Source organism: Geospiza fortis, unplaced genomic scaffold (genome assembly GCF_000277835.1).
Source record: "Geospiza fortis unplaced genomic scaffold, GeoFor_1.0 scaffold167, whole genome shotgun sequence".
NCBI lineage: Eukaryota > Metazoa > Chordata > Aves > Passeriformes > Thraupidae > Geospiza > Geospiza fortis.
In genome coordinates, this window is record NW_005054355.1 from 3,051,107 (window position 1) to 3,076,064 (window position 24,958).

The following is a 24,958-nucleotide window of genomic DNA, read 5'->3' on the forward strand; positions in this document are numbered from 1 at the left end:
AGAATTCTCCTCAAACCTTTGCAACTGAAATGAAACAGAAGAAAAATCAAAACCACAAAAAATTATAAAAATATTCAAACCAAAGATAAATCCATTCCATAAAAAGAATCATAAACACAATTTCTTATCTTCATATTCAGAATTAAAAATCTTCAATAATAAAACAATTTTCTATCAGTCAGTGAGACTAAAAAGAAAAAGGTGTTAAAGTTTGATCTATAAAAGAGATAGAAATATTGTACTAAAACACATATTGTGCCAGAAGCATACACCAATCCAACAGTATTATTAGCATTTAAGTTGTATTTTGAATTTTAGCTAGTTGCTTACTTCCATCACTGATTTTGCTGTCATCTTTTAGCTTCACATTTCTACCTACATAAAACTAATTTTATTATGTAGTTTATACACAGTCTCTTGTGTTTATTTACTTACCAACAGTATCACATGGTTCATCCTTATGTACACAGAAATCCTTCCTAGAATTGGGGGTGAAAGAAAAAATGTTAAGCAAGTCAAGCTGTTAGTCGTTAACAACTGTGTAACCTATTTAGAAACATTTTTTAAGGCTCAATGAATACATACAAAACACCATTATCTCAACAAAGAACAAGGGGAAGCAAAGGCCGGGATTACACAGAGCACTTAAACTCCAGCTTATGCTCAGAGCACATTTAAGAATAGTCAGGTGACAAAACATGTACTGTATATTCAAATTGCATTGCACCTAATTTCTATGTTCTTTTGGGTTCTTGTTTTTGTTGGTTTTTTTTTTCTTTTCTGTAGTATCTTGAAAAGTAACAAGTCTAAAGCTAGTCTTCCAATCATTCAAATGAAGATATTTCCAGTGATTTACATAAGATTCAAAAGCAGCATTTAGATCAGTAATAGAGTCAGAAAGTTTTTATTCTATCAAGTCAATGGTTAAAATCACTAATAGGAATATGACAAGAAGCATTTCTGCTAGGGCATCCCCTTATATAGTGGAAAACTTATAAAAATTAACTACCCTATCTCCAACGTGTATTTTAGTCCAGCATAGGTCTCTGAATAAGACTGTTCAACTGCATAAAGGAGAATAAATATTTCAACTGTGTCTTAAACATCTGCTTGGGATTAATTTTGATTTCACACGTATTTAGACTTCTTAGAGACATGTAACATGTTATTAAAAGAGCACAGGGAAAACTGCTTTTTACTGGAGTATTTATAATGTTAATTTGTTATTTTACTTTAAAAAAAAAGGCTGCTGAGGTATGCATGAATTAGGGAGGTTGGGAGGGAACCAATAGGCAAAAAAACAACAAAAGCACCTCAGATATAGCAACCCCACAAACAAAGAAGTTCTGGTTTTCTGCTGTGCCACAGAGTAAGGGTCTCTGTTTTTAGGGAGAGACCATATGAATCAGAGAAATTTAGTTCTTATATTCTGTCTATGAAGGTACACAGATAAGACAAATAGATTGATAATGATAAAGATATACATACAGAGAAACACCCATTTTCCAGGAACAAAATGCAGGAATTGTTTGGTGCTTGAAATGAAAGATACTGACACTTATTTTTTTACAAAGTGTAATACTCCAAGGGCTGTTTCTTTGTTTCCCACAGACTATTCCTACATAGGGATTTAGACCCAAAAGCAATTTCTAGAGGTTGGCAAATTTCTGACAGTTGTGGAGGGCCACACAGATAGACGCATAGGGTTAAATAGCTTTTAATCAACCAGTCACCACTACCAGATAATTCCACAGAAGAGAAGAATGGCAGTGCTATAAATTGATAAAGTTGTGAGTAAAGCGATCAGGACAGTCTGAGAATACACTCAAAAGGGCCCTGGAAATTGAGCAGAAGGTGGTGAACAAGAAACTATAATCAGACACAGAAGAAAGTTATTTTATTTTTTCAAACCTGCAAGAAATTGCATTAATACACTGAGTTGTAACACAATTCTTTGTTTTGTGCTATGTGACACAAGGGACTTATTTGTCTTGTTAAGCAACATGACAGAATGATTAGAAATACGGGACTTGAGGTGAAGCAAGAGAACACGTGTAAAGACAATATAAGGACATTGACTGCCTTCCACACACACCCACCCAACCACCGTAGAACACCATAAAAATTGATTGATGTAATAATAAGTAAAAAAAAAAAAAAAAAAAAAAGAAAAAGAGAAAATAAATAGGTCATACCTTCAACTGTAAAAGAATGCTATGTTACATTTGAAAACTGCCAATATCCAAGAGGTTTCTGCTCATGTAATAGCTTTCTTCTCATATACTTACTGAGCTGTTTTTTCCTTTGTTTTCACTTCTTGGCTGAATCTGACTATGATTATGTTGTGCATTCAGGGTTTCATTATGGGACTTGGGGAAAATGGTACTGCTATGATTTGGCAAGAGGGAAATACAGTAAACCATTCTTAGTTCCCGACTTACATTGAAGGAATGTAATGCCTCCTTTAATTTCCAGGAATATGAATGCATTACATACATAGGCTCTGTAGTAAAGATTTACAATTCTAGCTAAACCTACCAGTGACTCTCATAAAAATAAAGCACACTACTAAGTCCTCAGACAGATTATTTGCCTTCCTCCTTCTCATCCTTTCTCTCAGCAAAGCAGAGCCAAGATATTAAAATTACTGTTACAGCATATAGAAGCTTTAGTGGCACCAGTTGGTGAGTCTGTCAATAAAAGCAACAAATAGTAAAAGCCCACCTACTCCAAGCAGTACCCAGCACAAAATGTCCATTACTCTAAATGGTTATTTTCATACACATGGAAGAGAAAACAGGTCCTTACTCAAGTGAAGGAAAGGAGGAGCTTTCACACTATTTATGCATGAATTCTGCACTTGAATGAATTGGCTAACCCCAGAAAAGGATTCTAAGCAAGGACAGATAACCACTACTGCATTGTTTCAGAAAATTATGTTTAGTTAGTAGATTTTAGTTCATTACATATAGCATTAGGAAAGACTTTCACAGCACACAAAGGTTACTTAATTTCTAAATACAAAGTATCTCAGTACATTGTCTTTGTTAAAATAAATCCTGATATGTAGGCGGTATGTACAACAGAAGACAAAAAGAACAATAAAGGAAGACTAAATTAAGAGGCAGACTTATTTTTTGTGAATAATTCCCAGTAATTTATAATTTTAGATAAATTTAATACTTGTTTTTGGCAAGTCAAAATATTCAAAAGATCTATTTTTTACTCAGCCTGGTGTACCATATCATATGCTAGATTGGAGAAAAGAAGAAAAAGGACAGTTAACAGATTTTACCTGTCTACCAGATCTTCATTCTGGTTGCACTCTACTCCAATTTCTCTAATGTTTGCAATTTTGAAACATATAGGTAGCTTGAATAACAGCAGAAGTCAGACTGCTTGAAACTGCAGTCTAACTTCTGCTGTTATTGATTCCAGGGCTTACAACATTTTTGAGGCTTATAGCTGAAGTAGTACGTTTCATCAAGTCATAAGATTTTCACAAGGAATAGTTGCAATTAATGGTACTTGTGGCAAGTGACATTATCATCAAATTGCAAATGCCTTCACTTGCATTGTGCAAAGTGAATAACTACAACACTGAAGATGTTCTTGTCTCCTCACATAACAGGACATTCTGAAATAATTCTCACATATAAACCAAGCACACATGTACTAATTAACAAATGCACTTTTAATGACAGTAATTAAATCTAAAATTATTTTGGTGTTAATGAACCACAAGAAAAATTACTTATTTACTATTTACTTGGGAATTTAAATAAATGGAAAATGGTACTAGTGTAAATGGTATTTCAGAAACTGTTTATTATTTTGAGGGTAAATCTCAAAGGCATCAGTATGTACTGGTCAGTGTATTTTAGGAAAAACAGGAAATGATATATTTAATTATTTCAAATGGTTAACACATCACTTAGGCACTGTAAAGCTGAACTGAGATTAAAAAGGGTGATATAAATATTCATATTATTATTATTATATTATAAAGCTCATATTTCAGTCAGACTGAAAAACAAAAGTTTGGAAGTGTGGTAAGTAAACAGCTGAATTGAATGTATCATTAACATATTGAAAGAGATACAGAGTAGTTAGGAATCCAAGGAAGGTGCTTTTGAGTGAAGTCTAACAGAACCTAGACTTAGCATTAGCATTAAACAATGATTTTTTTCATCTACATTTTCCCGAATAATGTTATTTCTTCTAGCGTAGCCAAAAGTGGCCTCCCAACTTGATCAGACGAAACAACAACAAAAAATGAGTATTTGGAACCAGGCAGTAGAAAGGAACAGCATCCTTGGATAAAGATACAGAAAAATATCAAAATTACACCACTATTCTGTTCACACAATATAGTGGCAAGTTTTGGTGCTTATGCGTAAAAAAAAAAATTGTAAAGCAGAAAAGGTCTGGAAAGAAGAGAACAATTACATAGAGTAACCTCTGTAAATTACTCTGAGACAGAGTTGTGACTTCAGCACAGCCTACCAGTATTTTCACAGGGAGGAGTTTTCCAACAGATTTCAGGAACAAAGGGTACAAAGGGTATGCTTGAAAGCCAAAGTAAGAAAAATTAGAAATACATCCAACTGCCCATTCAGAAAGTAAATAACTGTAAATAATCAACTGCTAAACAGTTAATCTTCCTTTTTTTAAAAATTTTTTGTCTAAGACTTGCCTACCTTTCTTAATCACCAGAAAATTAAAATGTAAAAATAACTGTATAAATTTTATGTTTGGGTCTCACACTAGATACTCAGAGATTTTAAATTCATTTTAAGTCCATGTATTTCTATAGAACAGACCTGTGCTAGTGAATGGAACATACATAGCCTAATTATTAGAGCTTGAAAGAGTAAGCTGACAGCAAAAGGTAAATTCATGCAAATTTTTCCCACACACATTATTATAAGCATTATCACTTCACAGACTCAAACATATTAAAAATTAAAAAAACAAAAGAGCATAAGATGACTTAAAATCAGTGGGATTTTTTTTAAATACACAAGGTAAAAATACAGGACTTCAATTTTACAGGAGATTCACTTTTTATTTAACTATGCTCTTTTCAGGTTTCCCTGCTTTCTTCTGCATCTGCAATCCTATTAATTAAATAATTAACTAATTAATTAGCAGAAAGGCCACGTGAGATTCTCATGAACTTCCCTGATGCCTCCTGGTAGTGTCAAATAAACCAAATTATCAAGAGATTGATAAATTGAGTACAAAATGGTCAAGAGAGTTGGCAGTATTGAAGTTATAGTGATGAAGACAAAATTAAGAATAATCTCGTCTCTCACCATGCATTTGCAAGAATTCACTTTTCCAAAGCTGAGATTCACTAGGTGTTTAAGGACAGCAGTAGCAGTTTAATAACCCAATCTCCATCTCAATATGTTTCAGCCATTTCGACTGCGAAACACTCCAGGCTTTTGCAGTGACCCTGTAATATCAGTTTCATTCCTGCAGGGATCTTCCACAGTCTTCCTCCTCTAACTTTCTTGAGGATTTATTTTTGGTTCAGAAAGGCAATAAAAATCAAAGTCAGAAAAATAACTGGATTTCTTCTGTTCATTGGAAGGTAATAGCAACACTAAAAAAAATCTTGTCCAAGCTTTGGGGAGAAACTACTGGATGGCTGAAACTACTGCAGTTGAAACAATATTTATGAAATCTAAGTGCTGTTTATGTCATTAGGTACTTTATAGAACAAGGTACCTTCTTACAGAGAAAGTATCTAACAGCACTGTTTCAATTATATGTAACCCAGGGCAAGGGGATCTCAGATACTGAAGATCAGAAGGAATAAATGGCTGATGCACACTATCAGCATGGAATATCACTACCTGATGAATATGAGGAGAATCAGAGGTCTATTTTCTGTTATAAGGACATGTGAAAATATCAGTTCTGAGAAGGAGAATAAAGAATTTGGTCTTTTTCGGTATTATTTTTCTCACACTTTTTCTACAAACCACTGTGACACAACAGATTCACCAATGCACTGGAAAAGCAGCAAAATGCATAATTTTTAAGTGAAGGTAAATTCTGCCTCACTCTTGTAAGCACATGTTCATACACTTCAAAGCTTTCATTACCCAATTTGTAACAGAGGCTATATAAGAACTTAAGCATCATCACAGAACAACTGGGAATTCCACAGGCCTTTTCCTGCCTTATTTTCAATTACCTCATTCAGGTCAAGCACCCCATGCAGATAGGAACTGGTAATGTCATCTCAGGGGCCACCAAAATCTGGTCTTGTCTGCACATTCAGACCCTGTACCTTAAAAGGCAAGCAGGATGTTGATGCAACCTGCTGCATTTTTTCCTCAGAGAAATTATCTATCTTTTTATAGCTAGATACTGTTTACAGATAGACAGTATCTCTATCAGATAGATCTATATCAAATAGACAGTATCTATATCAGATATATCTATAAAGTAACTGTGCTAATTTATAACTGGGAATACAGTAAAACTTACCTGATAAAACAGGTAGTTTTATCAAGACAGTCCTTGAAACACTTTTTACCTTAATTATGACATATATCCGACCTCCCTAGTAATCTAAATAGATTACAAACTCTTTCTGCCTTTCTTCTGCTTCATGGTACCATACTTTAAAGAGGATATAGTTTCATCAAAATAAGCCAATTTAAAGGGAAACTAAACAAAAACTGACATCATGAAACAGGGCCAAAGTAAATTGAAATGAATTGGTAGCAGATACGCATCATTACAGTCTAGCTGGGCAGCAGAGAAAGCTGCGGGGAGAAGTTGGTTTCGCTTTCCTCCTTACAGAACAAATGCAAAAATAAGTTTTGAAAAGTACCTTTTTCCTGAAAATGGCCGTTTGGCTGCTGAATACCAAGCTCTACAACATCCACATCACACTCTTTGTACTTAGGCATTAAAAATTAGCTCTGCAGAACACTCAATACTTCATTTCTAACTCTTTTGGTTACTACACAAAACTGGCATGTGAAAGCACACAGGAAAGCTTTTACAAAGAACTCTTGCTGTTCTATTATCATGTGAGACAAAAGAAGAGATGTGGCAACTTTTAGGAGGGCTGCCATGGAATGTGCTGGATACCCAAAACTTTACACATTTACTCAAAAAACACCAAGCAGTTGGTGTTCATCTGTATAAACAAAATAATTTCTCTCAATAAGCAGACCTGCTGTCCAAATGGAAGTTGTGACAATGGAGCTTGTTCCCTGCTTGCAAAACAGAATGAGACTCTGAATTAACAAAACACACGTGCAGAGCCACACATAGTGTTAGCTATACCATAAACCTGATGATGTGTAGAGGTAGCCTGGATTAGCAAAACATTCCCAGTCAGAAAACTGCTCTGGTATGATTTATTAGCAGCTAAAGCAGCTCTCAGGTGGGAGGCAGTACAGTCTAGAGAATAACAGCACTGCAAAATAAAAACATCAGAAGAACAGATCTTTAATTTCTGGCTCCGACAATAACCTATTCTCTGACATCTAACCAATCACTTCCCTTCTCTCTACTTCAAATTCCATAAAATTGATCACAGACTAAATCCAAAAATTGTATTTAACATGGCAGGTAAAAAATTGTAGACAACCCTGGAGCAAGTCCAGACAAAAGGCATGAAAACAATCAGAGGGCTGGAGTGCCTCTCTTATGAAGACAGGCTAAGAGAGCTTGGGTAAATCAACCTGGAGAAGAGAGGAGCTCTTTACAGAACCTTCCAGCACCTAAAGCAGACTTACAAGAAGACTGGAGAGGAACTTTTTACAGGGGCATGTAGTGACACGACAAAGGGGAATAGCATTAAACTGAAATTGCAAGATTTATGTTAGATTTTAGGAAGAAATTCTTTACTGTAAAGGTGTGAGACATTGGCCCACGTTACCCAGAGAAGCTGTGAATGCCCCATTCCTGGAAATTCTAAAGGCCAGGTTGGATGGGGCTTTGACCAATGTGCTCTAAATACAAAATATCCCTGACCATGTGATAGGGGGTTTGGAACTGGATGATCTTTAAGGTCCATTCCAACCCAAACAATTCTATGATTCTTTGAAATCAAAATGTCATTATTACAAAGAAGAAAAGCATCTTAACATAAGATCAGATCTTTGCAAAGCTTTTTTACCATTAGAATCACAGAATGCCAGAATGTTTAGGGTTGGAAGGGACTTCTGGAGATCATCCAGTCCAATCCTACTGTCAAGGCAGGGTGACCTGGAGCAGGTGATACAGGAACATGTCCCAGTGGGGTGTAAATGTCTCCAGAGAGGGATATTCCATGACCTCTCTGTGCTCTGAAAATCTCAATGTAAAGAAGTTTTTCCTCATGTTGAGGTGGAATTTCTTGTATTTTGGTTATGGCCATTGCTCCTTGTCCTGTCACTGGGCACCACTGAAAAGAGTCTGGCACCATCCTCTTGGCACCTGCCTTTGAGATATTTATATTCACTAATGAGATCCCCTCTAAGTCTTCTCTGGTCTAAACAGGCCGAGCTCCTGCAGTCTCTCCTCAGAAGAGAGATGCTCCAGATCACAAATCATCTCTGTGGCCTCTGCTGGACCCTCTGCAGTAGCTCTTTGTCTTTCTTATACTGAGGAGCCCAGAACTGAACACAATACCATGGATGTGGGCAAAGAAAGGGGCAGGATCACCTTCCCCAACCTGTTGACCATATTCTTCCCAATGCACCTCAGAATCCCCTTGGTCCTCCTGGCCACAAGGGTACACTAGCAGCTCATGGTCAATTTGTCATCAACCAAGACTTCCAGAAATGCTGCATTAAATTCAAAAAGCTGTGTGGCCAAAAGCACTGACAGTTGAAGACATTTCCAGACCACTGAGTCTCGTCAACTTAACTAATGCTTCACTTGCATCAGTTCAGAATGCCTCTGCCTCTTCCCATAAAGGCTCATTAAGCTGAAGATGAAATGACAGGAAAAAGGTGTCACATGCTCTATTTATTTTATAGCATCTTACTACTCATGAGAGGCACCTTATAAGCTAAAGAATGCAGCCCCATGTTCACTCTCTTAGCCCATACAGGCCTGAAGCATTTGATACTTCCTTTTACAGCTGCTGCTATTGTAGATACTGCTGGCTGCCTCAGCTATCTCAAATAAGAGAGCTCAAGGTTTCTAGCAAACAAGCAGAATGCTGTTGCTCATTATCCTTGAACAGTCACAAGGAATATTTAGATGTAAGGAAGTCTATTCCCCTTTAGCCATCCTGATTAACCCAACGCTATCTATGACACTCAGGCATCCTTTATGCCTTGGCCCAAGTTTACTCTTTCCTACTGCTTGCTTCCCCCTTCTTTCTTTCCAGACCTTCGTCCCCTATCCTGCCCCAGCCCCACAATGCACTCACTACTATTAAAATCAGTTTGGGGTCTTAATCTACAAAATTGACTTCTAGTCTGTCACTCCAAGTATGTTTCCTGATAAGCTTATGCAAAGTTGCTGCAGAGAACATTATTTCTTGTGTCTTCCACTAGACTTAAATGGAGCTTGTGAGAACTACAGCTTAGCTCATGTATAAATGTGTAACAAAGATTAACCTGCCCCCTCAAAGCCCCAATAATCCATAAAACTGATATACACATCAAATAGAGGAGGATGACACAGAGTAAGAAGTGTCGGCTTTTCTCAGAAAAGAAAAGGGATTGAACAGCAAAAGTGGCAACAAAGCTCTTACCACAGACAGTTTGGACTTCTAAATTTCCTGCTTCGCATAAGTGACTGGCTCTCCAAAGCAGGAAAATTTAGAGAAATATTTTTCTGCTTCAAAAGACTGAAATACACTATAGATATTGGAGTAATCAGAATGAAACTAATTTCAAGAAGAATGCATTATTTTTATTTTCTGTAGGTTCTCAGTGAGAGTGCTGTGAATAAACAGCAAAAGACGGCATGTAGGTGCAAAGATTACACATGGTTTTGCAGTATTCCACTATAGCCAATCACAGGAATTTTCTTTGGAAGGGAGCTCTGAAGGTTATGCAGTCCAAGTTCCACCTCAAAAATGGCACTAACTCTAACCCTAGGCTGGCTGAATCATCAATCTGTCCTTTCCTCTGGGTCATGCCTCTGGATCAGACAAAACCATGACAGTCCCTGCTTGGAAGGAAAGAGGTGAACTGGAGCCTGTTTCTTTCTCAATGTATGAAATGCCAGACACTTAAGAGCTACAAGGAACTGCAGATCTGGAATCATATTCTTGTGGCTGCAGGACACATCCTGAAGATGTACATGATGTACCTTCTGCACAGAGTGAAACATATCAGTTCTAGATCAGTTAAGAGGGAAGCATAACTCAGTAATGTGCCTAATGCTGGTCTAGCTCTGAATGGTTTAAATATGCTTTTGTGTTTTGACTGAAAGCATCTACAGGTCTGGGGTGCTGCCTCTTTTAAACAAAGGCGCATGGATGAAGGATTCCAACCTTTGTTATACAGATAAGGCCTTAGCTATATAGCCAAAAAAGAAACAAAAGAGTAACCTGTTCATCACTTCAAATATTTACCGTCTGGGAAATACTGCTTTCTGCACCTTTAGCAACACTTTATCACCAACTTTGAGATCCAGATGCCTCAAAATGCTCCCTTCCTCACTGCAAACTAAATTCTTACTATATTGGCCATCTACTTTGATCTATCTTCACACTAGCCTTCTGCCTATTTTTAATGCTCATCTTTCACTACTTTACCTTGTTATCAATATAGCTGCATCAACTGAAGTCATGTCTTCTCCCCAGCTTGTTGACATTTCTAAGTGTATATCATTCTTTTTGCCAAATTCTTCATGTTGCCATTTACAAAAGCTTTCCAGCATTTTTTCACCATGATGTCCAATATACATATCTGCCTGGAAATGAAAAACAATTAATATTATTAAAATTAGGATGCTATATGTAGAATTTGGAACCTTTTTTGACTGAGCTAGCAAAAATATTCTGCTTTTTATGACATAATATGTCCATGGCAAAACAACTCAAACTTCAGGTGCCAAGACCACCTTGTTTACATGTTAAAGATACAAATTAAGACAGTGCATTGAGAGTGTACATGTGTACTAGAGTCCACTCAAACTTTAGTCTTATTTATTTCCTGATTTCTCATCCATGGTGAGGAAAAGTATAATGGTGTTAAGATGGAGAAAGTGAACATGAAACAAGATTACTCAGAGGAACTGGAGAAATAAATTACTTTTTCACTGGAAAATTATAGTCTTTTAGATTAGAATATTGGTAAGGGAATCCCACTTCCTTATAAGTTAAGTGCTATATCAGCTTTTGTTTGTCTAGGAATTAGACAACAAAGAACATCAGTTCTCCTTCTGCAATCCAATGGATTTAAAGGAAATTATTTTTCTATTGAGATATATGAATGAACAAAAAGCAGAGTAGAAGTGGATTTTGCTAAGATCTACCTGATTTCTACATGGAAACTTTGACTGACTTTTAATTGCAGGAAGAGATAAGTCTCAATACATGTAGCACATAAATCAGAAGATTAATCTTCACTGGGGCTGCTTGTCAGTGGAAATCACTGCATAATATATGAAAGCTAACCAAGGAAATTTTTTTGCCATTAAAGTTCATAAATATTGCAAGCTTTTGCGGAGTAACAAGCTAAGTAGCATTACCCTCTACAGACTAAGACAAATGTCATAAATACCTACTGGAGTCTCATGAAGAAGGACAAGTTTAGTCACCCGAAGATTTACTTGTAATCCTAGACTCTTGTGTTGGAAAAGATTAAAAACCTAGAAGAGAAAAAAAAATCCAACAAACAAGAATATGAATTTGTATTGGACGTACACTAAAAACAACAGAACCCCAAAGAACATCAAAAACTCTCATATTCTACTGTGACTGCTTTTATTTTCTGTAATCTGAACAGAACACTAAGATAATGTACTGTGTTGGTCTTCTGAAGTGAAAACAGAGCTTAGGCAATATTCATTCTGGGAACATAAAAAAAGACCTTTTCCTCTCAATGGCCACAATCACTTTATAAACTGTGGCCTTTTTCTCCAAATATTTACATACACATTTAATACTGTTCACATGAAAATTTCTATTCATTTAAATCCATGATCTTGGATCAAGTGGTCTCAGCCAACATCTAACTCTCTAATTCTTCCTATCATTCAGAATAGTTAAAGCTCATATTAATTTTTCAGCTTATGCTCCTTCTTTAGAACAATCTTTCCTTGTATATTACAGATGCTATTTTTCACTGCTTTATGCACCAAATGCTTTATACACTGCAGCTCCAGATAGAACTGGAAGGGAATGTAATTGTCCAAATTCATTATTCTTTCTTTTTTTTCCACCACCACTGACCACACAATGCTTTCCCATAACAATGTCATGTCTTCATATCAAGCACAGGTCACCAGAAACTATTCAATATCCCAACTTTTCCAACAGCATGGCTTCTAACCAAAAAGTAATCTTTTTCTCTCACTTCCAGGCTTCCCCGAGATGTATGACCAGACAGTACAGACAAGCCTGCAGCACTACGGTTTTCTGCTGCAAAACATACGGACTAAGTCTGTACAACCTGCTGATGGTCCTGCTTTGACTGTGCCTTATAGGTGTTCAGTCAGAATCACCAGAAGGAGCAATGAAATCAGCCTGTGGTGCATGTGTTTTTGGCAAAACATCAAAATTAGTTTTAGATTTCCTACCATGTTTAAGATGGTTAGAATAAATCTTCTGGCAGCATCTGTTCCATGATACGAAACCATAGCTGGATCTGCCACCACAACAGTTTCTATGTTGTACTCTTGAGGCAACTTGTAAGAGTATCGCTTTCCTCTTCCACTTTCAGACACTTTTTGGGTCTTGGATTTCCTTTTATCTGTAAACCAAAATAGTGCTTGAGAAACTCATCCTTCAAACTACCCCTGTAGTACTTTTCAGGATTTGTTACTCTTGGTTATATTATAACTCTCATCATGTGGAAACAAATAGCTATGGACTATAATATGTTGTGCTTATTTGCTACTGCCAACGCTAAGGCTCATACTGAAGGTCTCTACTATGTATAAATATTACCTCATACCAAGAAAACAGAAATTTTATCCATCTTTTCAAATAAAGTCAGAAAGATTATTTGCAGCCTTTCAACTACCATATTTATAAAAAGAATATGTGTCTCTTACGTTGGTTTGTGGGAGAAAACTTAACTCATGTTTGGTCTGAAGGAAAACAGTGTTACTGACATTGCATAATTTTTGTCTGTCCATCTTCATAAATCACAGAGAAAATATCTTGATGTCTCGATATCTTAGCATACAAGACAACAAATACAGTTGCGCCTTAAAGTCATGTATTCGGTAAATACATGCAACAATTCTGTGATTTGCAAAGAGGAAATAATATTTCAGATAATGACAGAGAATGACATCGGTTTGTTAGAAATAAAAAAGTGAATTTTTACTGACATGACTTCAAAATCTGTGCTCCTATCATTATAAGCAGCTGAAGCAAAGTAATAAAAGCAAACCCTGGAAACAGGCCTCCAAATCTGCCGAAAGCTAAAAATCGAAAACATGTTATGTTTATTGTAAGGTTGAGGTTATTAATGGTGTTAATTTTCAGTTTCCCCTCCAAAAACCCAACAAAATTTCCCTTACTACTACAATACATAGTAGTACCATAGTACTACATAATTACACAAGCCAGAAGGTGGTCAGATTTACATACAACAGTTAGCAACGCCATTTTAAATAATCTAATTTAAAACAAAATGAAAAATTAAACTTATTGTAATAGGCAAATATTGTTAGATCCTCTTGAGAGGACGTAAAACTTCTGGGACTGATCTCATTGAAACCAAGCGAAGTTTCTTGAAGCATCTAAAATGGAGTATCAGGCTCCCTGCGATGAAAAAAAGTAATGTTTAAGATGACAATTATGCTCTGGAAACAATAAAATATTAAAAAATTTTGAGACAATGTTTTGCAATTCAACCAATCTCATCTCTAATTGGAAAGTTCCTGCAATATATTTTATAATACATGACCACTCTCTAAAAAATAAGTCACTCTTCAGGACAACGCTAAAAGTGAACTCACGAAGTCAATTAACTAACAAATTAAATTTAAAATATAAAATACCAGTGGAAGAGGGATCTGTGATTTAAATATACGTCTAATACAGATTTAATGTAAATATAATGCAGATACATATTTTTCAATGTAACACGTATAAATTACGCACACTTATAAAAGGTTTCTATCCTTTTCTGAATCATTCATAAAAGATTATACATTTGAATGATTTAGTCCATCCCACTACATCTGAGAAGATCTTACTGATCCCTCTACAACTGGTGGCAGTGTAAGACCTACTAACACATTTACTAAAAGAAATACATATGTATTCTCCAGAAATAAATGTTTGGTGTTCGATGACCTAGAAGTAGAACAGCTATAAATTCAAGCTATCTTAAATTAAAGTCTCTTATTTTGATCCTTCAGACACTTGCTTAGCCTTATAACTTCTGCTACACTCTAGCCTAACTCATGTTTGCTAACTGTGGATCTACAGCCTAGTTTATAAAATATTATGTGTGTTTTCATCACTCTTTTGAGAATAATTTCTAATGAAATCTCAGTGTCAGTATTTGTGCCAGAAAAAAACACCTCCAATAAGCTATACAACTATGGCTTAACATAGAAACATCTAATGCTGTAAGTGTAAGCTATAGGTCTAAGTTTAAAAAGTAAACTCATGTGGCTTAAAAAAGATCTCTTTTGACCCATCTGGTCAATCTGCCTTCTTCCTAGGCACAGTGTAGTTTCCAGCAACAGTTTATTCACTGTTCATTTCTTTGTAAAGGACAGCAGCTAGTGACTGAAAACTTTAAATTTAATCTTAGCATGTACAGAGAATTCTCTTAACACATTTCTCTAAAAGTTATAGCTAGTAGTGCATTTCTGTTCAGAACTGACAGTCCACAATAAAATACGTCATTGTCCTAAACACTAAGAACACTGTGGTCCCATAAGCTGTCAAAACCTCTGTCTTTTGGGATTGCAGTGAATGAGAAGACTACATGGCTCTCTAGACAAGCTGTCTGCCCATCATCTGTCTGCCTTAGATATCTCTCCCATTAACAAACCAATGGACAATCTGTTCTTGGCCAGCCAACCTTTTCCAAATTGCTGGCAGAAATCCCCATCACGAGATCTCATTTATCTGAAACTTGCAGCTCTTTCCTAAGAACTTTAAATAAATGGAATTAGTAATTTTGGTACTACTGGTATTCAAATAACTTCTACAACTGCTGCCAGATAACAAGGGAAACAGGCTTTAGGCAAAACCTCATGTTTCTTTACATATTCATAAAACAGTAAAAATTACAAAGAACTGATCATTATTGAAGGCAAAGTATGTAAGAGATAACTGCTGCAAAAAACCCAGATACATAATAATTCATGTACTAACAAGATAAAAGACAGACTAAAGATGCATAAATTAATCTTAAAAAATTAATTACACTGCCAAAATAAAACCTAAATTCTACAGGAGAGTTCTGTGCAATAAGACTTCTGTTTGTGCAACTATGTAGAATAAGGAGATTCCATATCCCTAGACTACTTAAACTCAGTTGACTGAAAGGAAAGATAGGAATACTGCATACTTCAGCAAGAAGGGTAAAAATACTGCAGCAAATAAATTTGACATAAAATAGACAATTAAGAGAAAACAAGCAGAAATGTTAACAAAACAATTACCCCACATTAAAACACTTTAGAGACATCTACTATAATCACAGGTTACACAAAGTATCTAAGCCAACATTAAGAAGAGGCTGTGACTACAAGACTTCTGGACACCTTCAAGTCCTCAGGCACAAAAGCATTTCCTGAGTATATGCACATGCAGCCCAGACTACAGAGGAATCACCATCACTCCCCAGGGGATAACCTAGTCATACGGAAATTGCAGTATTCTGCCTACACAGGGAATACTGAGGAGCTTAAGACGCCATAAGCTATACCTCCACTATAATTTGAATAGGGATTTAAATAGTTTCCTACAGAGCGACAACTTTTTCTGACGCAAGGAGTAGAAATTAATCTCTCAAGTAGCACCAGTCTCCATCTTATGCAATCTCTTAGATCCATGACCAAGATTGTTTGCACATTTTATTGCATATTTTGTCACATATAAACAGGCTGTAGAGCAGGAATCAACACAGCTTTCCCAGCTGACTGCCCAGTCTACATGCCATAAAGTAAGACTTCTGCTTTTGATTCAGTGAAACTTAGCAGGCTTTTCAGCAATATTCCATCATCCTAAGAGGAAAAGCACACTGGTATCTCAGGGCAGTATATTGTTTATTGCCAGAACTAAGAAGTAGAAGAGGAGTCTTCCAAATTCAGAAGGGATTCAAAATTCCCATTCACCATATCCTGGGTAAGAGATTTCTTTTTTCCCAATATGCCCCATGACTTCACCAGGAGTTCAGTTTACTATATAAACAACTTCAGTTTGGAACAAGTGCTTCAGAGCAGGTAGAAGAAAAAAACCTTCGCTTCCCAATGTAGCCCTTTGCTCTAATTACACCTGCTTCTCTCACATTTTTTTCTGTAACATAGTTCTGTACTGGTTTCTTTTAAAGGGGTGGAGTGTAAGGTCTGCATATGTGCAACTGGCTCACACATGTAAATAAATCATACACACTTTCAAGAAAAGGATATATATGCACACTGTCAGTAATCAAGAAAGCAACTGCCTCTGTCAGTATGATTCTCTCCCTCGCCTAATTAATAAGAAAACTACTCCATTCACAAAAACAAGTTCTTTGTTCTCTCCAAACAAGTTTGGCTGCGTAGCAACTTTCAGTCCACCCCTCAATGGTAATGGACGACAAACAATACCTTCTTTGATTGCCTCTGCTAGCTCTCCATGAAAAGCTATTACTTCCTATAGTGATCCTTCAACACCTCCAGCACAGACATTCATTCCTTTGGATAATTACAATTCACCACTGGCAATACATATTTGCTTGATAGGTGGCCAGCCTTTGAGATCAATTTGGATCAAAACCAGCAAGACAAATAAATACCTGTTTCTATCCTGACACACAAGCACTGTAGACGCAAGACAGTCTGGTTGTGAGACACGACCATATTGCTGAAAAGTTAGTGTGTTACCAAGGTAGCAGCTGCTCTATGTCACAAAGTTACATCTCTACCACAAAGGCAGCTGAGATTATCTCAGAGCCCCACATACTCATCTGCTTTATTTTTATTTAATTGATCTACTTAGCTTACTATTTGACTCAGAATTCTGAAATACTTATGTGAAGGCTTATTTTCGATGCTTTTATTCACTTTAAGGCTGCACCATGTGTGCAAACATGCATGTATGTAGCATGTGTCTGTAGCATGAGTATTTTGGTGATATTACCTAAATTCATGTCATACCAACAAAATGCTCTCAGCATAGACAGAGCTTTTAAGCATATAACTTACTGCAGTCACTCTTAGTAAAATAATCTGTAGCAGGGCAGTGAGGGACTGGTGTTCTAGAACAACAGCATTGGTTAGCAAGTACAGCTATTTATACTTCCTAACATAATAACATTGTGTCAGAAGATGCTACTCAGTTATGCACAGCTTGCACTATTATGAAATTTTAAACCTGATGGTTGATATAATGAAACCTCCTTCAAACAGATATTTGATTCTCTGTCGACAGATTTATAACAAATCAGAGCTTGGAGTGTAAGATTATTACAAAAGATTAATCCCATTTTAGAGTGTAAGAGAAAGTGAAAGGATATTTGATAATGAACATCACAGAAGAATCATGTCCTTATGGACAAGTTTGCATCCTTACTCATTTTCATACCCATCAAAGTTTGCTACTTTATCAGATACTCCTCCCTGCTTTTTGCAGTGCATACACCATGCATAGTTTTCATTTTTTCTTTCTCATTCCCATACACATGCAGGCATGCATACTCTAACTCACTTTTCCCTAATAGGGAGGAATAAATAGCTTTACTTAATGTGAAAAACTTGTGCTAATACAGAAAGTTTAACGTTCAGATAAGCAGTGTCGATGTAATACAAAGCCTAGAATAGTAATATAGAGCCAACTGGAGGAAGTTACATGTAATTTATTTCATCCCACTGCAAGAAGAGCCTCACTTTGCACATTTATCTTTGATTTCAAACTCTGGATGGATGCCTAACTATAAAAACAATACTTCCAAAATGGAAAAAAAACCCACCACAAAACCTGTAACATTTATTCTGTAACTATATAAAATGGACAGAACAGCATAAATGTTCAGAAAGGATCAGACAGCCATGGAAAAGTTTAGGCTGAACATGATCTCCAGAGGGCAGCTAGTCCAGCCTCCTGCTCAAGTCAGGCCAAGAGTCAGAGGATGATCAGCTCTTTTAGAGCCATTTCTAGACATGCTTTATAAATACCTAAGGATGTGGATTTGACAGCCTCTCTTGGTAACCTGTTCCAGTGCTAAGCATTCTTGTAGAGATTTTATTTTCCTTATGGAAACTGAAATTTCCTTGAACGCAAGTTACAACTGTTGTCTGTCAGAGCATACCTCTAAGGAATGTCTGGCTTCATCTTTTCTCTGCAGACCCTTAGGCACCAGACAACTGCAGCTGCATCCTTCCTTTATCTTTCCTTACCTGCTTGAAATAACTTAGTTCCTTCTGCTTCATCCCAAATGTCATATAATCCAGCCTCCTAACCATTTCAGTGCACTTCTGCCATTTTCTTTGCATTTTGCCAGGATTTCACTTACACATGAAAAATCAGCCTAAAAATGTGCACTCATTCTGGTTTATTTCCTAGGAGAAAAATAACTTCTCACAACAACACTAGAAATACCCTCAGCTCATGTTGAGGTCAAAGGACTGAGATGCCCTCCATCCTTTGAAAAATGACAGCTGATGATGAAGCAGAAAAAACAAAACACCATCTTTCACACAAGCCATTTTTCCGTTCCCCAGTGAAAACTATGAAGTCATCACTATGTGCCAAACTTCTGTTTAAACCCTTCTACTTCAACAACTTGTTCTACCTGCCATTGAGGAAGATACATTAGGATTGTTTCATACACATATAAGTGTGTATGAACAAGAACACATATAAAAATCACAGAAAATAGAAAATTAAGTACAAGCATTGCACATGGTGAGAGATTAAGCAGCTCTGATGACAGAGAGAGACAAGAAACAGATTTTAAATATTAAGTTGAAATTAAGACATGCCCCAAAGATTTCTACTTTCAAATACAAATGCATATTAAGAAGCACAGTCTATTCCTAATGGACAACTCCTTCTCCCAACAAGTGACATGCCACCTCAGAGTCCACTGTAGGGTACCGCTACAAGAATAATCAGTTCTGCTTCTGTCAAGGTTCTAATGTAACTACTATCTACTTTTCTTGAAAATATATTTGCTACATTACAGCTTTGCAGTGCGATTTTTATATTACCTGTAACAACACCACAGTAATGATTCTGAGAAGGTGGCTTTTCAGAAACTTTCTCCTCTATGGACCTTTTTCGCCTGTACACCCTGTGTGCATGTCCTGTCACAGCCAAAGTGCGATTGAGTGGCTCAATAAATATGAAGTCCTCATTAATCTGTATAAACCCCATCTGCAAAGGAAAACAAAAGGAACATATAAGGTAAGAATTTATTAAGTTGTGCACAGTCCTGCAGGAGAAAAAAACCCCACAACATCCCACTTAAGGAAACACTTTGCTTTAGTAACCTTATGGGCAAAGTGAGTACCTTTGTATTTTACAAGTTTTCTACTTAAATGAACTAGAATAAATTTCATTTATTTCAGCTAAATCTGGGTGGGTGGGTGGCTACATGCCAGTAGCATATGCACAGTAAAAGATACAGAATGTTAAAAGTTTACTTTGGGAGACCCAGGAGGTCGTTTATATATGTACAGTATGTACAAAAAAGTCTATACACAGGTTTCATTATTTATTATTGTCACATTTTTAGATAACTATATTTAATGAAATAGCAGGAACAATGTAAGGCTTATGAATACATCCTGAACAAATATGAAGATGGAAAAGAAATACTGTGGCACTCTTTTTACTCTTTTTCAAACTGAAAGAACCCAAAACTATTTTTAAAAGGCAGAAATCCCTTCTTGGTTTCCAGCAGTAACACCAGAAAAATATTTGAATAAAGCCATTTAGTTGGTTAACTCTTCTTCTGTCTCAACGTATTTATACACACCAACACATAGGAAAAGTTAACACACCAGATGCACATCCAATATTACAAGGGCATAGCCAATGCTGAAAAAAAATACTATAAAACATACTTATATAAATACCACACAAATAAATCTCAGCACAAACTGTTAAGCTTCCAATACACAAAAGTTTCCTATCAAGAGTAAAGCTGGAGGCAGCAAGGTTTGTGGGGCTTCTCCCCCCACATTAGCAAGACTGACAGTTAATTTCCTCACTCTCTAAACTTAAAAAATGTATTATACTGTTTTGCTACAGAAACAAAACTATGTGATATATCTGGCTAAGAGAAGCAGACAGTTCTTCTGTATATTTTTATGTAGCATCAATGGGGAGAAATAGAAAACAATTTTGTTTCTTCTGGAATCATGTAAGTGCCATTATCACATTGGATATCCTCTCTGACAGATGAATACACCACCCAAAAATATTCCGACCCAAGGAAAAAAAACAAAATCAAAAATTGTGAGTGGTACAAAACACAATTTCATTCAAACACAACACCTCAAAAAGAAAAAATCCAACAATCTTTCTGCACAATCACATGAAATAAATGTGAATACACACACTTAATTTTTCATTAAGTTACAATAGCTAAGGAATGCTGAACAGATATCAAAAGGTCATCATTAACACGGCACACAAACACAAATGTATCTGGGGATTTGGCTGTTCCTTTTCCTTTTTTCACTTTCTTTTTAGTTTCAGTTCAGCCTGTACACCTACAACACTTCTTGACAGAAGACATAAATCACTTTTCATCTGATTTTTATGTCGAATACTGAACTTCACTCAGGCATAGATTATTTTACGTTTTTAAAGAATTATTTATTCATATAAAGTATATGAAAGATGTTGATAAACTAAATATAGAACAAGAATAGCAGCCCACTAGTGGTGCTGCAAGTATCCCCTGTACACCAACAAAAAGCAAGGCCTTAGTCCCTCCTGAACAGAGTCAATCATAGAACATCTGTCACATTTCTTCCATCTCCATTCTCTGTTGCAAAATGAAACCAGGGCTTTAAGATTATGCTCTTCAGGTTGCCACCATTCATCAGACATTCTGAAAAGTTGTGCTAGGACTGACATTTAATGTTCTCTTCCAGCTCCTTGCAGAAGGAGCAGAAAGTGAAGTTTAATTCATTGGTAGAGAAATCCAAAATCTATTGCCTGTTTCCTGAGTCAGAAGTTAAAGAACTGAACAGTGATGTAAAGTTATAGATACGCAAATGGATGATTCTCAGACAAACTGGATAACTAAATAATCTTGGATGCCATTTTGACTGCTTTTGGGGGAGAAAAAAAACAAACAAAACATTATTTCTCCAACCTTTGGATAATTTCACAGATAGAAAGTGGTAGGTGAAACTGTAGCTTTGTCAACCATGCTCTTATATTTTCATAATCATTACAAATGGAGTTAAGAAGATCTTTTTATGAAGTAAACACAGAAAGCAGAGAAGTCAAAGCATGCATTAAAGCATTTCTGTTTCAACACATTTTCAGATATTGAATGCCAGGGCAAATTACAGCCTTTAGACAGTTCAAATGGCAAAACTTCCATGTTATGAGAATGCACAGCAGAACAAGGATTAAAAAGATTGAAAAGCAAAACCCTAATATACATCTGGGATAGAACTGTGAGCTCTGAGAAACTGACACATCTTCCACTAGTTTTGTTTGAAAAAGTACTACTGCTCACAGCTGCAACTGAAAAGCCCTCCAGGATGCTGGACATATCTACGTAAAGGTAACATAGCATGCCATTCTTTCCCCTGCAGCACACATATCTCAGTAGATTTCAAGCCCAGTGCAATCTAATTTGGCCAAAAAAAAAAATCTTCAAATCTTGTAACTATTGATAAACTCGGTACTTGCTCTGTATTTTATTTATTTACGAAGTAAAGAGAGTCCTTAAGTTTAGGGCAAACTTCAGCTGATGGGCAAATAAAACTTCACTTGCAGAAAACTAACTTTTTACCAAATTTGGATAGTGGGAAACCAAGACAAATGAAAACAACACCTTTCCCCAGCACCTTGAGTGGCACAGGTCAGTTGGGCGTAGTCAGCATGTTACAATTTCTTCCTGCTGCAGCCAACTCTCCACCGTCTCATGGAACAAATGCACACAGCGAGTAAGGATGGGCTGTATGAGACTCTGCTTCTTCCTGCTCCAAATATACTTCCCAAGGCAAATATCAGTGGGAAAAATGCACTCCTATCAGATGCAGAAAATGTTTATGTTACTTAGTACACATGTTGCGTCCATCAGCACCACAACATTAATGTCAAATCTGCAGTATAAAAATGAAAGGTTCCTTCACTGCACCATACAAAAAACCAAATTGTCTTTATAAGTCCAATATTTACTTGTTTTGAAACATAATTTCATAACAGACTTTGCGCTATTTGTCAAATGTCCCAAAACTGAGCATTAATTTCTGAGTAAACAGGCAAAATCTTTTCTTTGTATATCAGCATCCCACTCTGAAGGTTTTTCTCCATGATTTTAACAATCCAGATTCAATTTAGTGACCTGATTCTTAACAATTCTATCAGAACCTCACCTGAGCTGAAATACAACACAAAGTCTCCAGCTCTTACTAATGATTTTCTATCTATAAGAATCTTCATTGCTGAAGGCTGAGGAAACATAAGTGCCTTCAGTTCATAAGTGCTTTCTGTCTTCAATTCACAGTGTTTCACAGCTGTGAACATCATATGCACTGCCCTTTTCCTGGAGGTTTTCTCTACCTGTCTGCTCACTCCAATCTGCTGCACGGAGTTAGGAGACATCACAGAGGGAAGTCAGTATTATCACTGTTGACTGGCTTTCAGCTGCTGACATAGTGATCAATCCAATCCTTTCTGGGATCTTTTTTAATTCTAGGCTGTGCCTTACTGAAGTACACAAACATGCACAATGCTACACCTTATAGCCTCAATAGAGGAAAAAACCATCTAGACTGTTATGCAGAGATCACTGGGTTCAAAGCATGTATTCAGGTACTAGCCCTAGATATGAGGTCTGTGGAAACCATTTTTGCATGGCTTTTAAATCCTTCCAAATCCTCCATATTCCTATACAGTCTGGTTTAAGATACACACTGCTCTGAATTCTTAAGAAAATCATTCTCTATATGAAAGGATGCTGCTCTCATGTTTAAGAGAATGACTACTTTTTTCAAAACAACCTAATGTTGCACAAAGATGCAGGAAAACATTTATGTTGTTACTCTGCAGCACTCCCTATGCTACTAACAATTAAACAGGTATTCACAACACTAAGCCATAGACTGGACTTGATGATCTCAAAAGTCTTTTCCAACTTAATTGATTCTATGATACACACAAAATGTAACTGCAAACAACATACATAAAATTTATCAATTCTAAATGCTCTAATTTTTAGTGTCTTTTTAGTAAAAGCACAAATGTACTTCCTAAATTCACGGTGGTGTTTTAAAGTCAGATATTTGGTTGCTGCTATCAGCAATGAAACTCCTGAATCAGACAGGAGTCCCTCCAAGTGCCAGAGCTATCTGTGCAACGCAACAAGCTGGTCATCAGGTTCAAGTGACCACTACTTCTACATGCCAGCTTCTCTCTGTTCTTCTTGTTACAACTGCCAGCCTCCTGGAGACTGTAGACTTCTGGAACTTACACTGTCACAAAGTTCCCTGGTTCAGCTTGTACCACTATTTTCAGAAATGTCAGTGCAGTCTGAACTACTGCATACTTGCCTTTTGACCATCAGAAGAATTTAGCAGAACTGGCAAACCAATCATAAAACGCTGAAATTATGTGCTCCAGCCCCCTTTCTCTTCCCTTGCCCAGGAACCTCTTGCCCACTTTCTGGCTGACTAATCTGTGGCTTAAAAGATCAAATACACCTAAACTTAAGAAACACCTGTGACAAAAGAAGGCACAGGCACACGTCAACACCTGAAAAGACTGAAAGACCTATGAAAAGAATAAAAACTCAGCAGAAAAGACCACTTGCTACCAGTCATCTGGAGCTCTCCAATACTGATTGTCACACCGAGTATTAACACAGCTCATGCACGTTATTCAGAATAAAGGACACTGTATGGAGGGAAACACCAGCTCAGAGAAAAAATGGCTAATTCCTCTAGCAACTTACCTAACAATGGAATTTCAGCTTTCCTTCAAAGTCATAAAAAGCCATTTAATCTTCTTATTCTAGCCAGAAAATCAAACATATTAAAATATATTTACACATCATTCATGAGTTGCAGCTTTGCTTATAGATTTCACTTGACTATTGAAACAAACTCAGCTAAATTCAACACACTAAGTAAAACCAAATATTCTTTTTGCATCATATGCATCATGCATTATTTCATTATTTTCATTATACAACCTTAATTTGCACTGCTTAGGTCCTGTAGTACTGGGAAAATAATGAATAAGACAGAATGCAAATTACCTCTGTATTTTAATGTCTTACAACCACACACCAATTCCAGTCTCCTATGCATTTGAGATTTTGTAAAATACAGATTATCTTATCTAGATATTCTTATAACATAAATCCTTTGTCAGACTACACTTCACATTTCCTTGCTGCTACTGTTAAATGAAATAGTTTCAATAGAACTGCTGCCCTATTATTTCACT

General features: G+C 36.4%; 1 protein-coding gene across 1 annotated transcript in view; it reads right to left on the reverse strand.

Annotated features, from left to right (window-relative positions):
* The window catches only part of ADAMTS19 (ADAM metallopeptidase with thrombospondin type 1 motif 19), a 129,610-nt gene that overhangs the window by 85,404 nt on the left and 19,248 nt on the right, over positions 1-24,958 (reverse strand). The window contains 5 exon segments of the mRNA XM_031059062.1: positions 436-479; positions 10,733-10,890; positions 11,707-11,790; positions 12,721-12,893; positions 19,528-19,693. Coding sequence (XP_030914922.1) covers positions 436-479; positions 10,733-10,890; positions 11,707-11,790; positions 12,721-12,893; positions 19,528-19,693 — 625 coding nt within the window.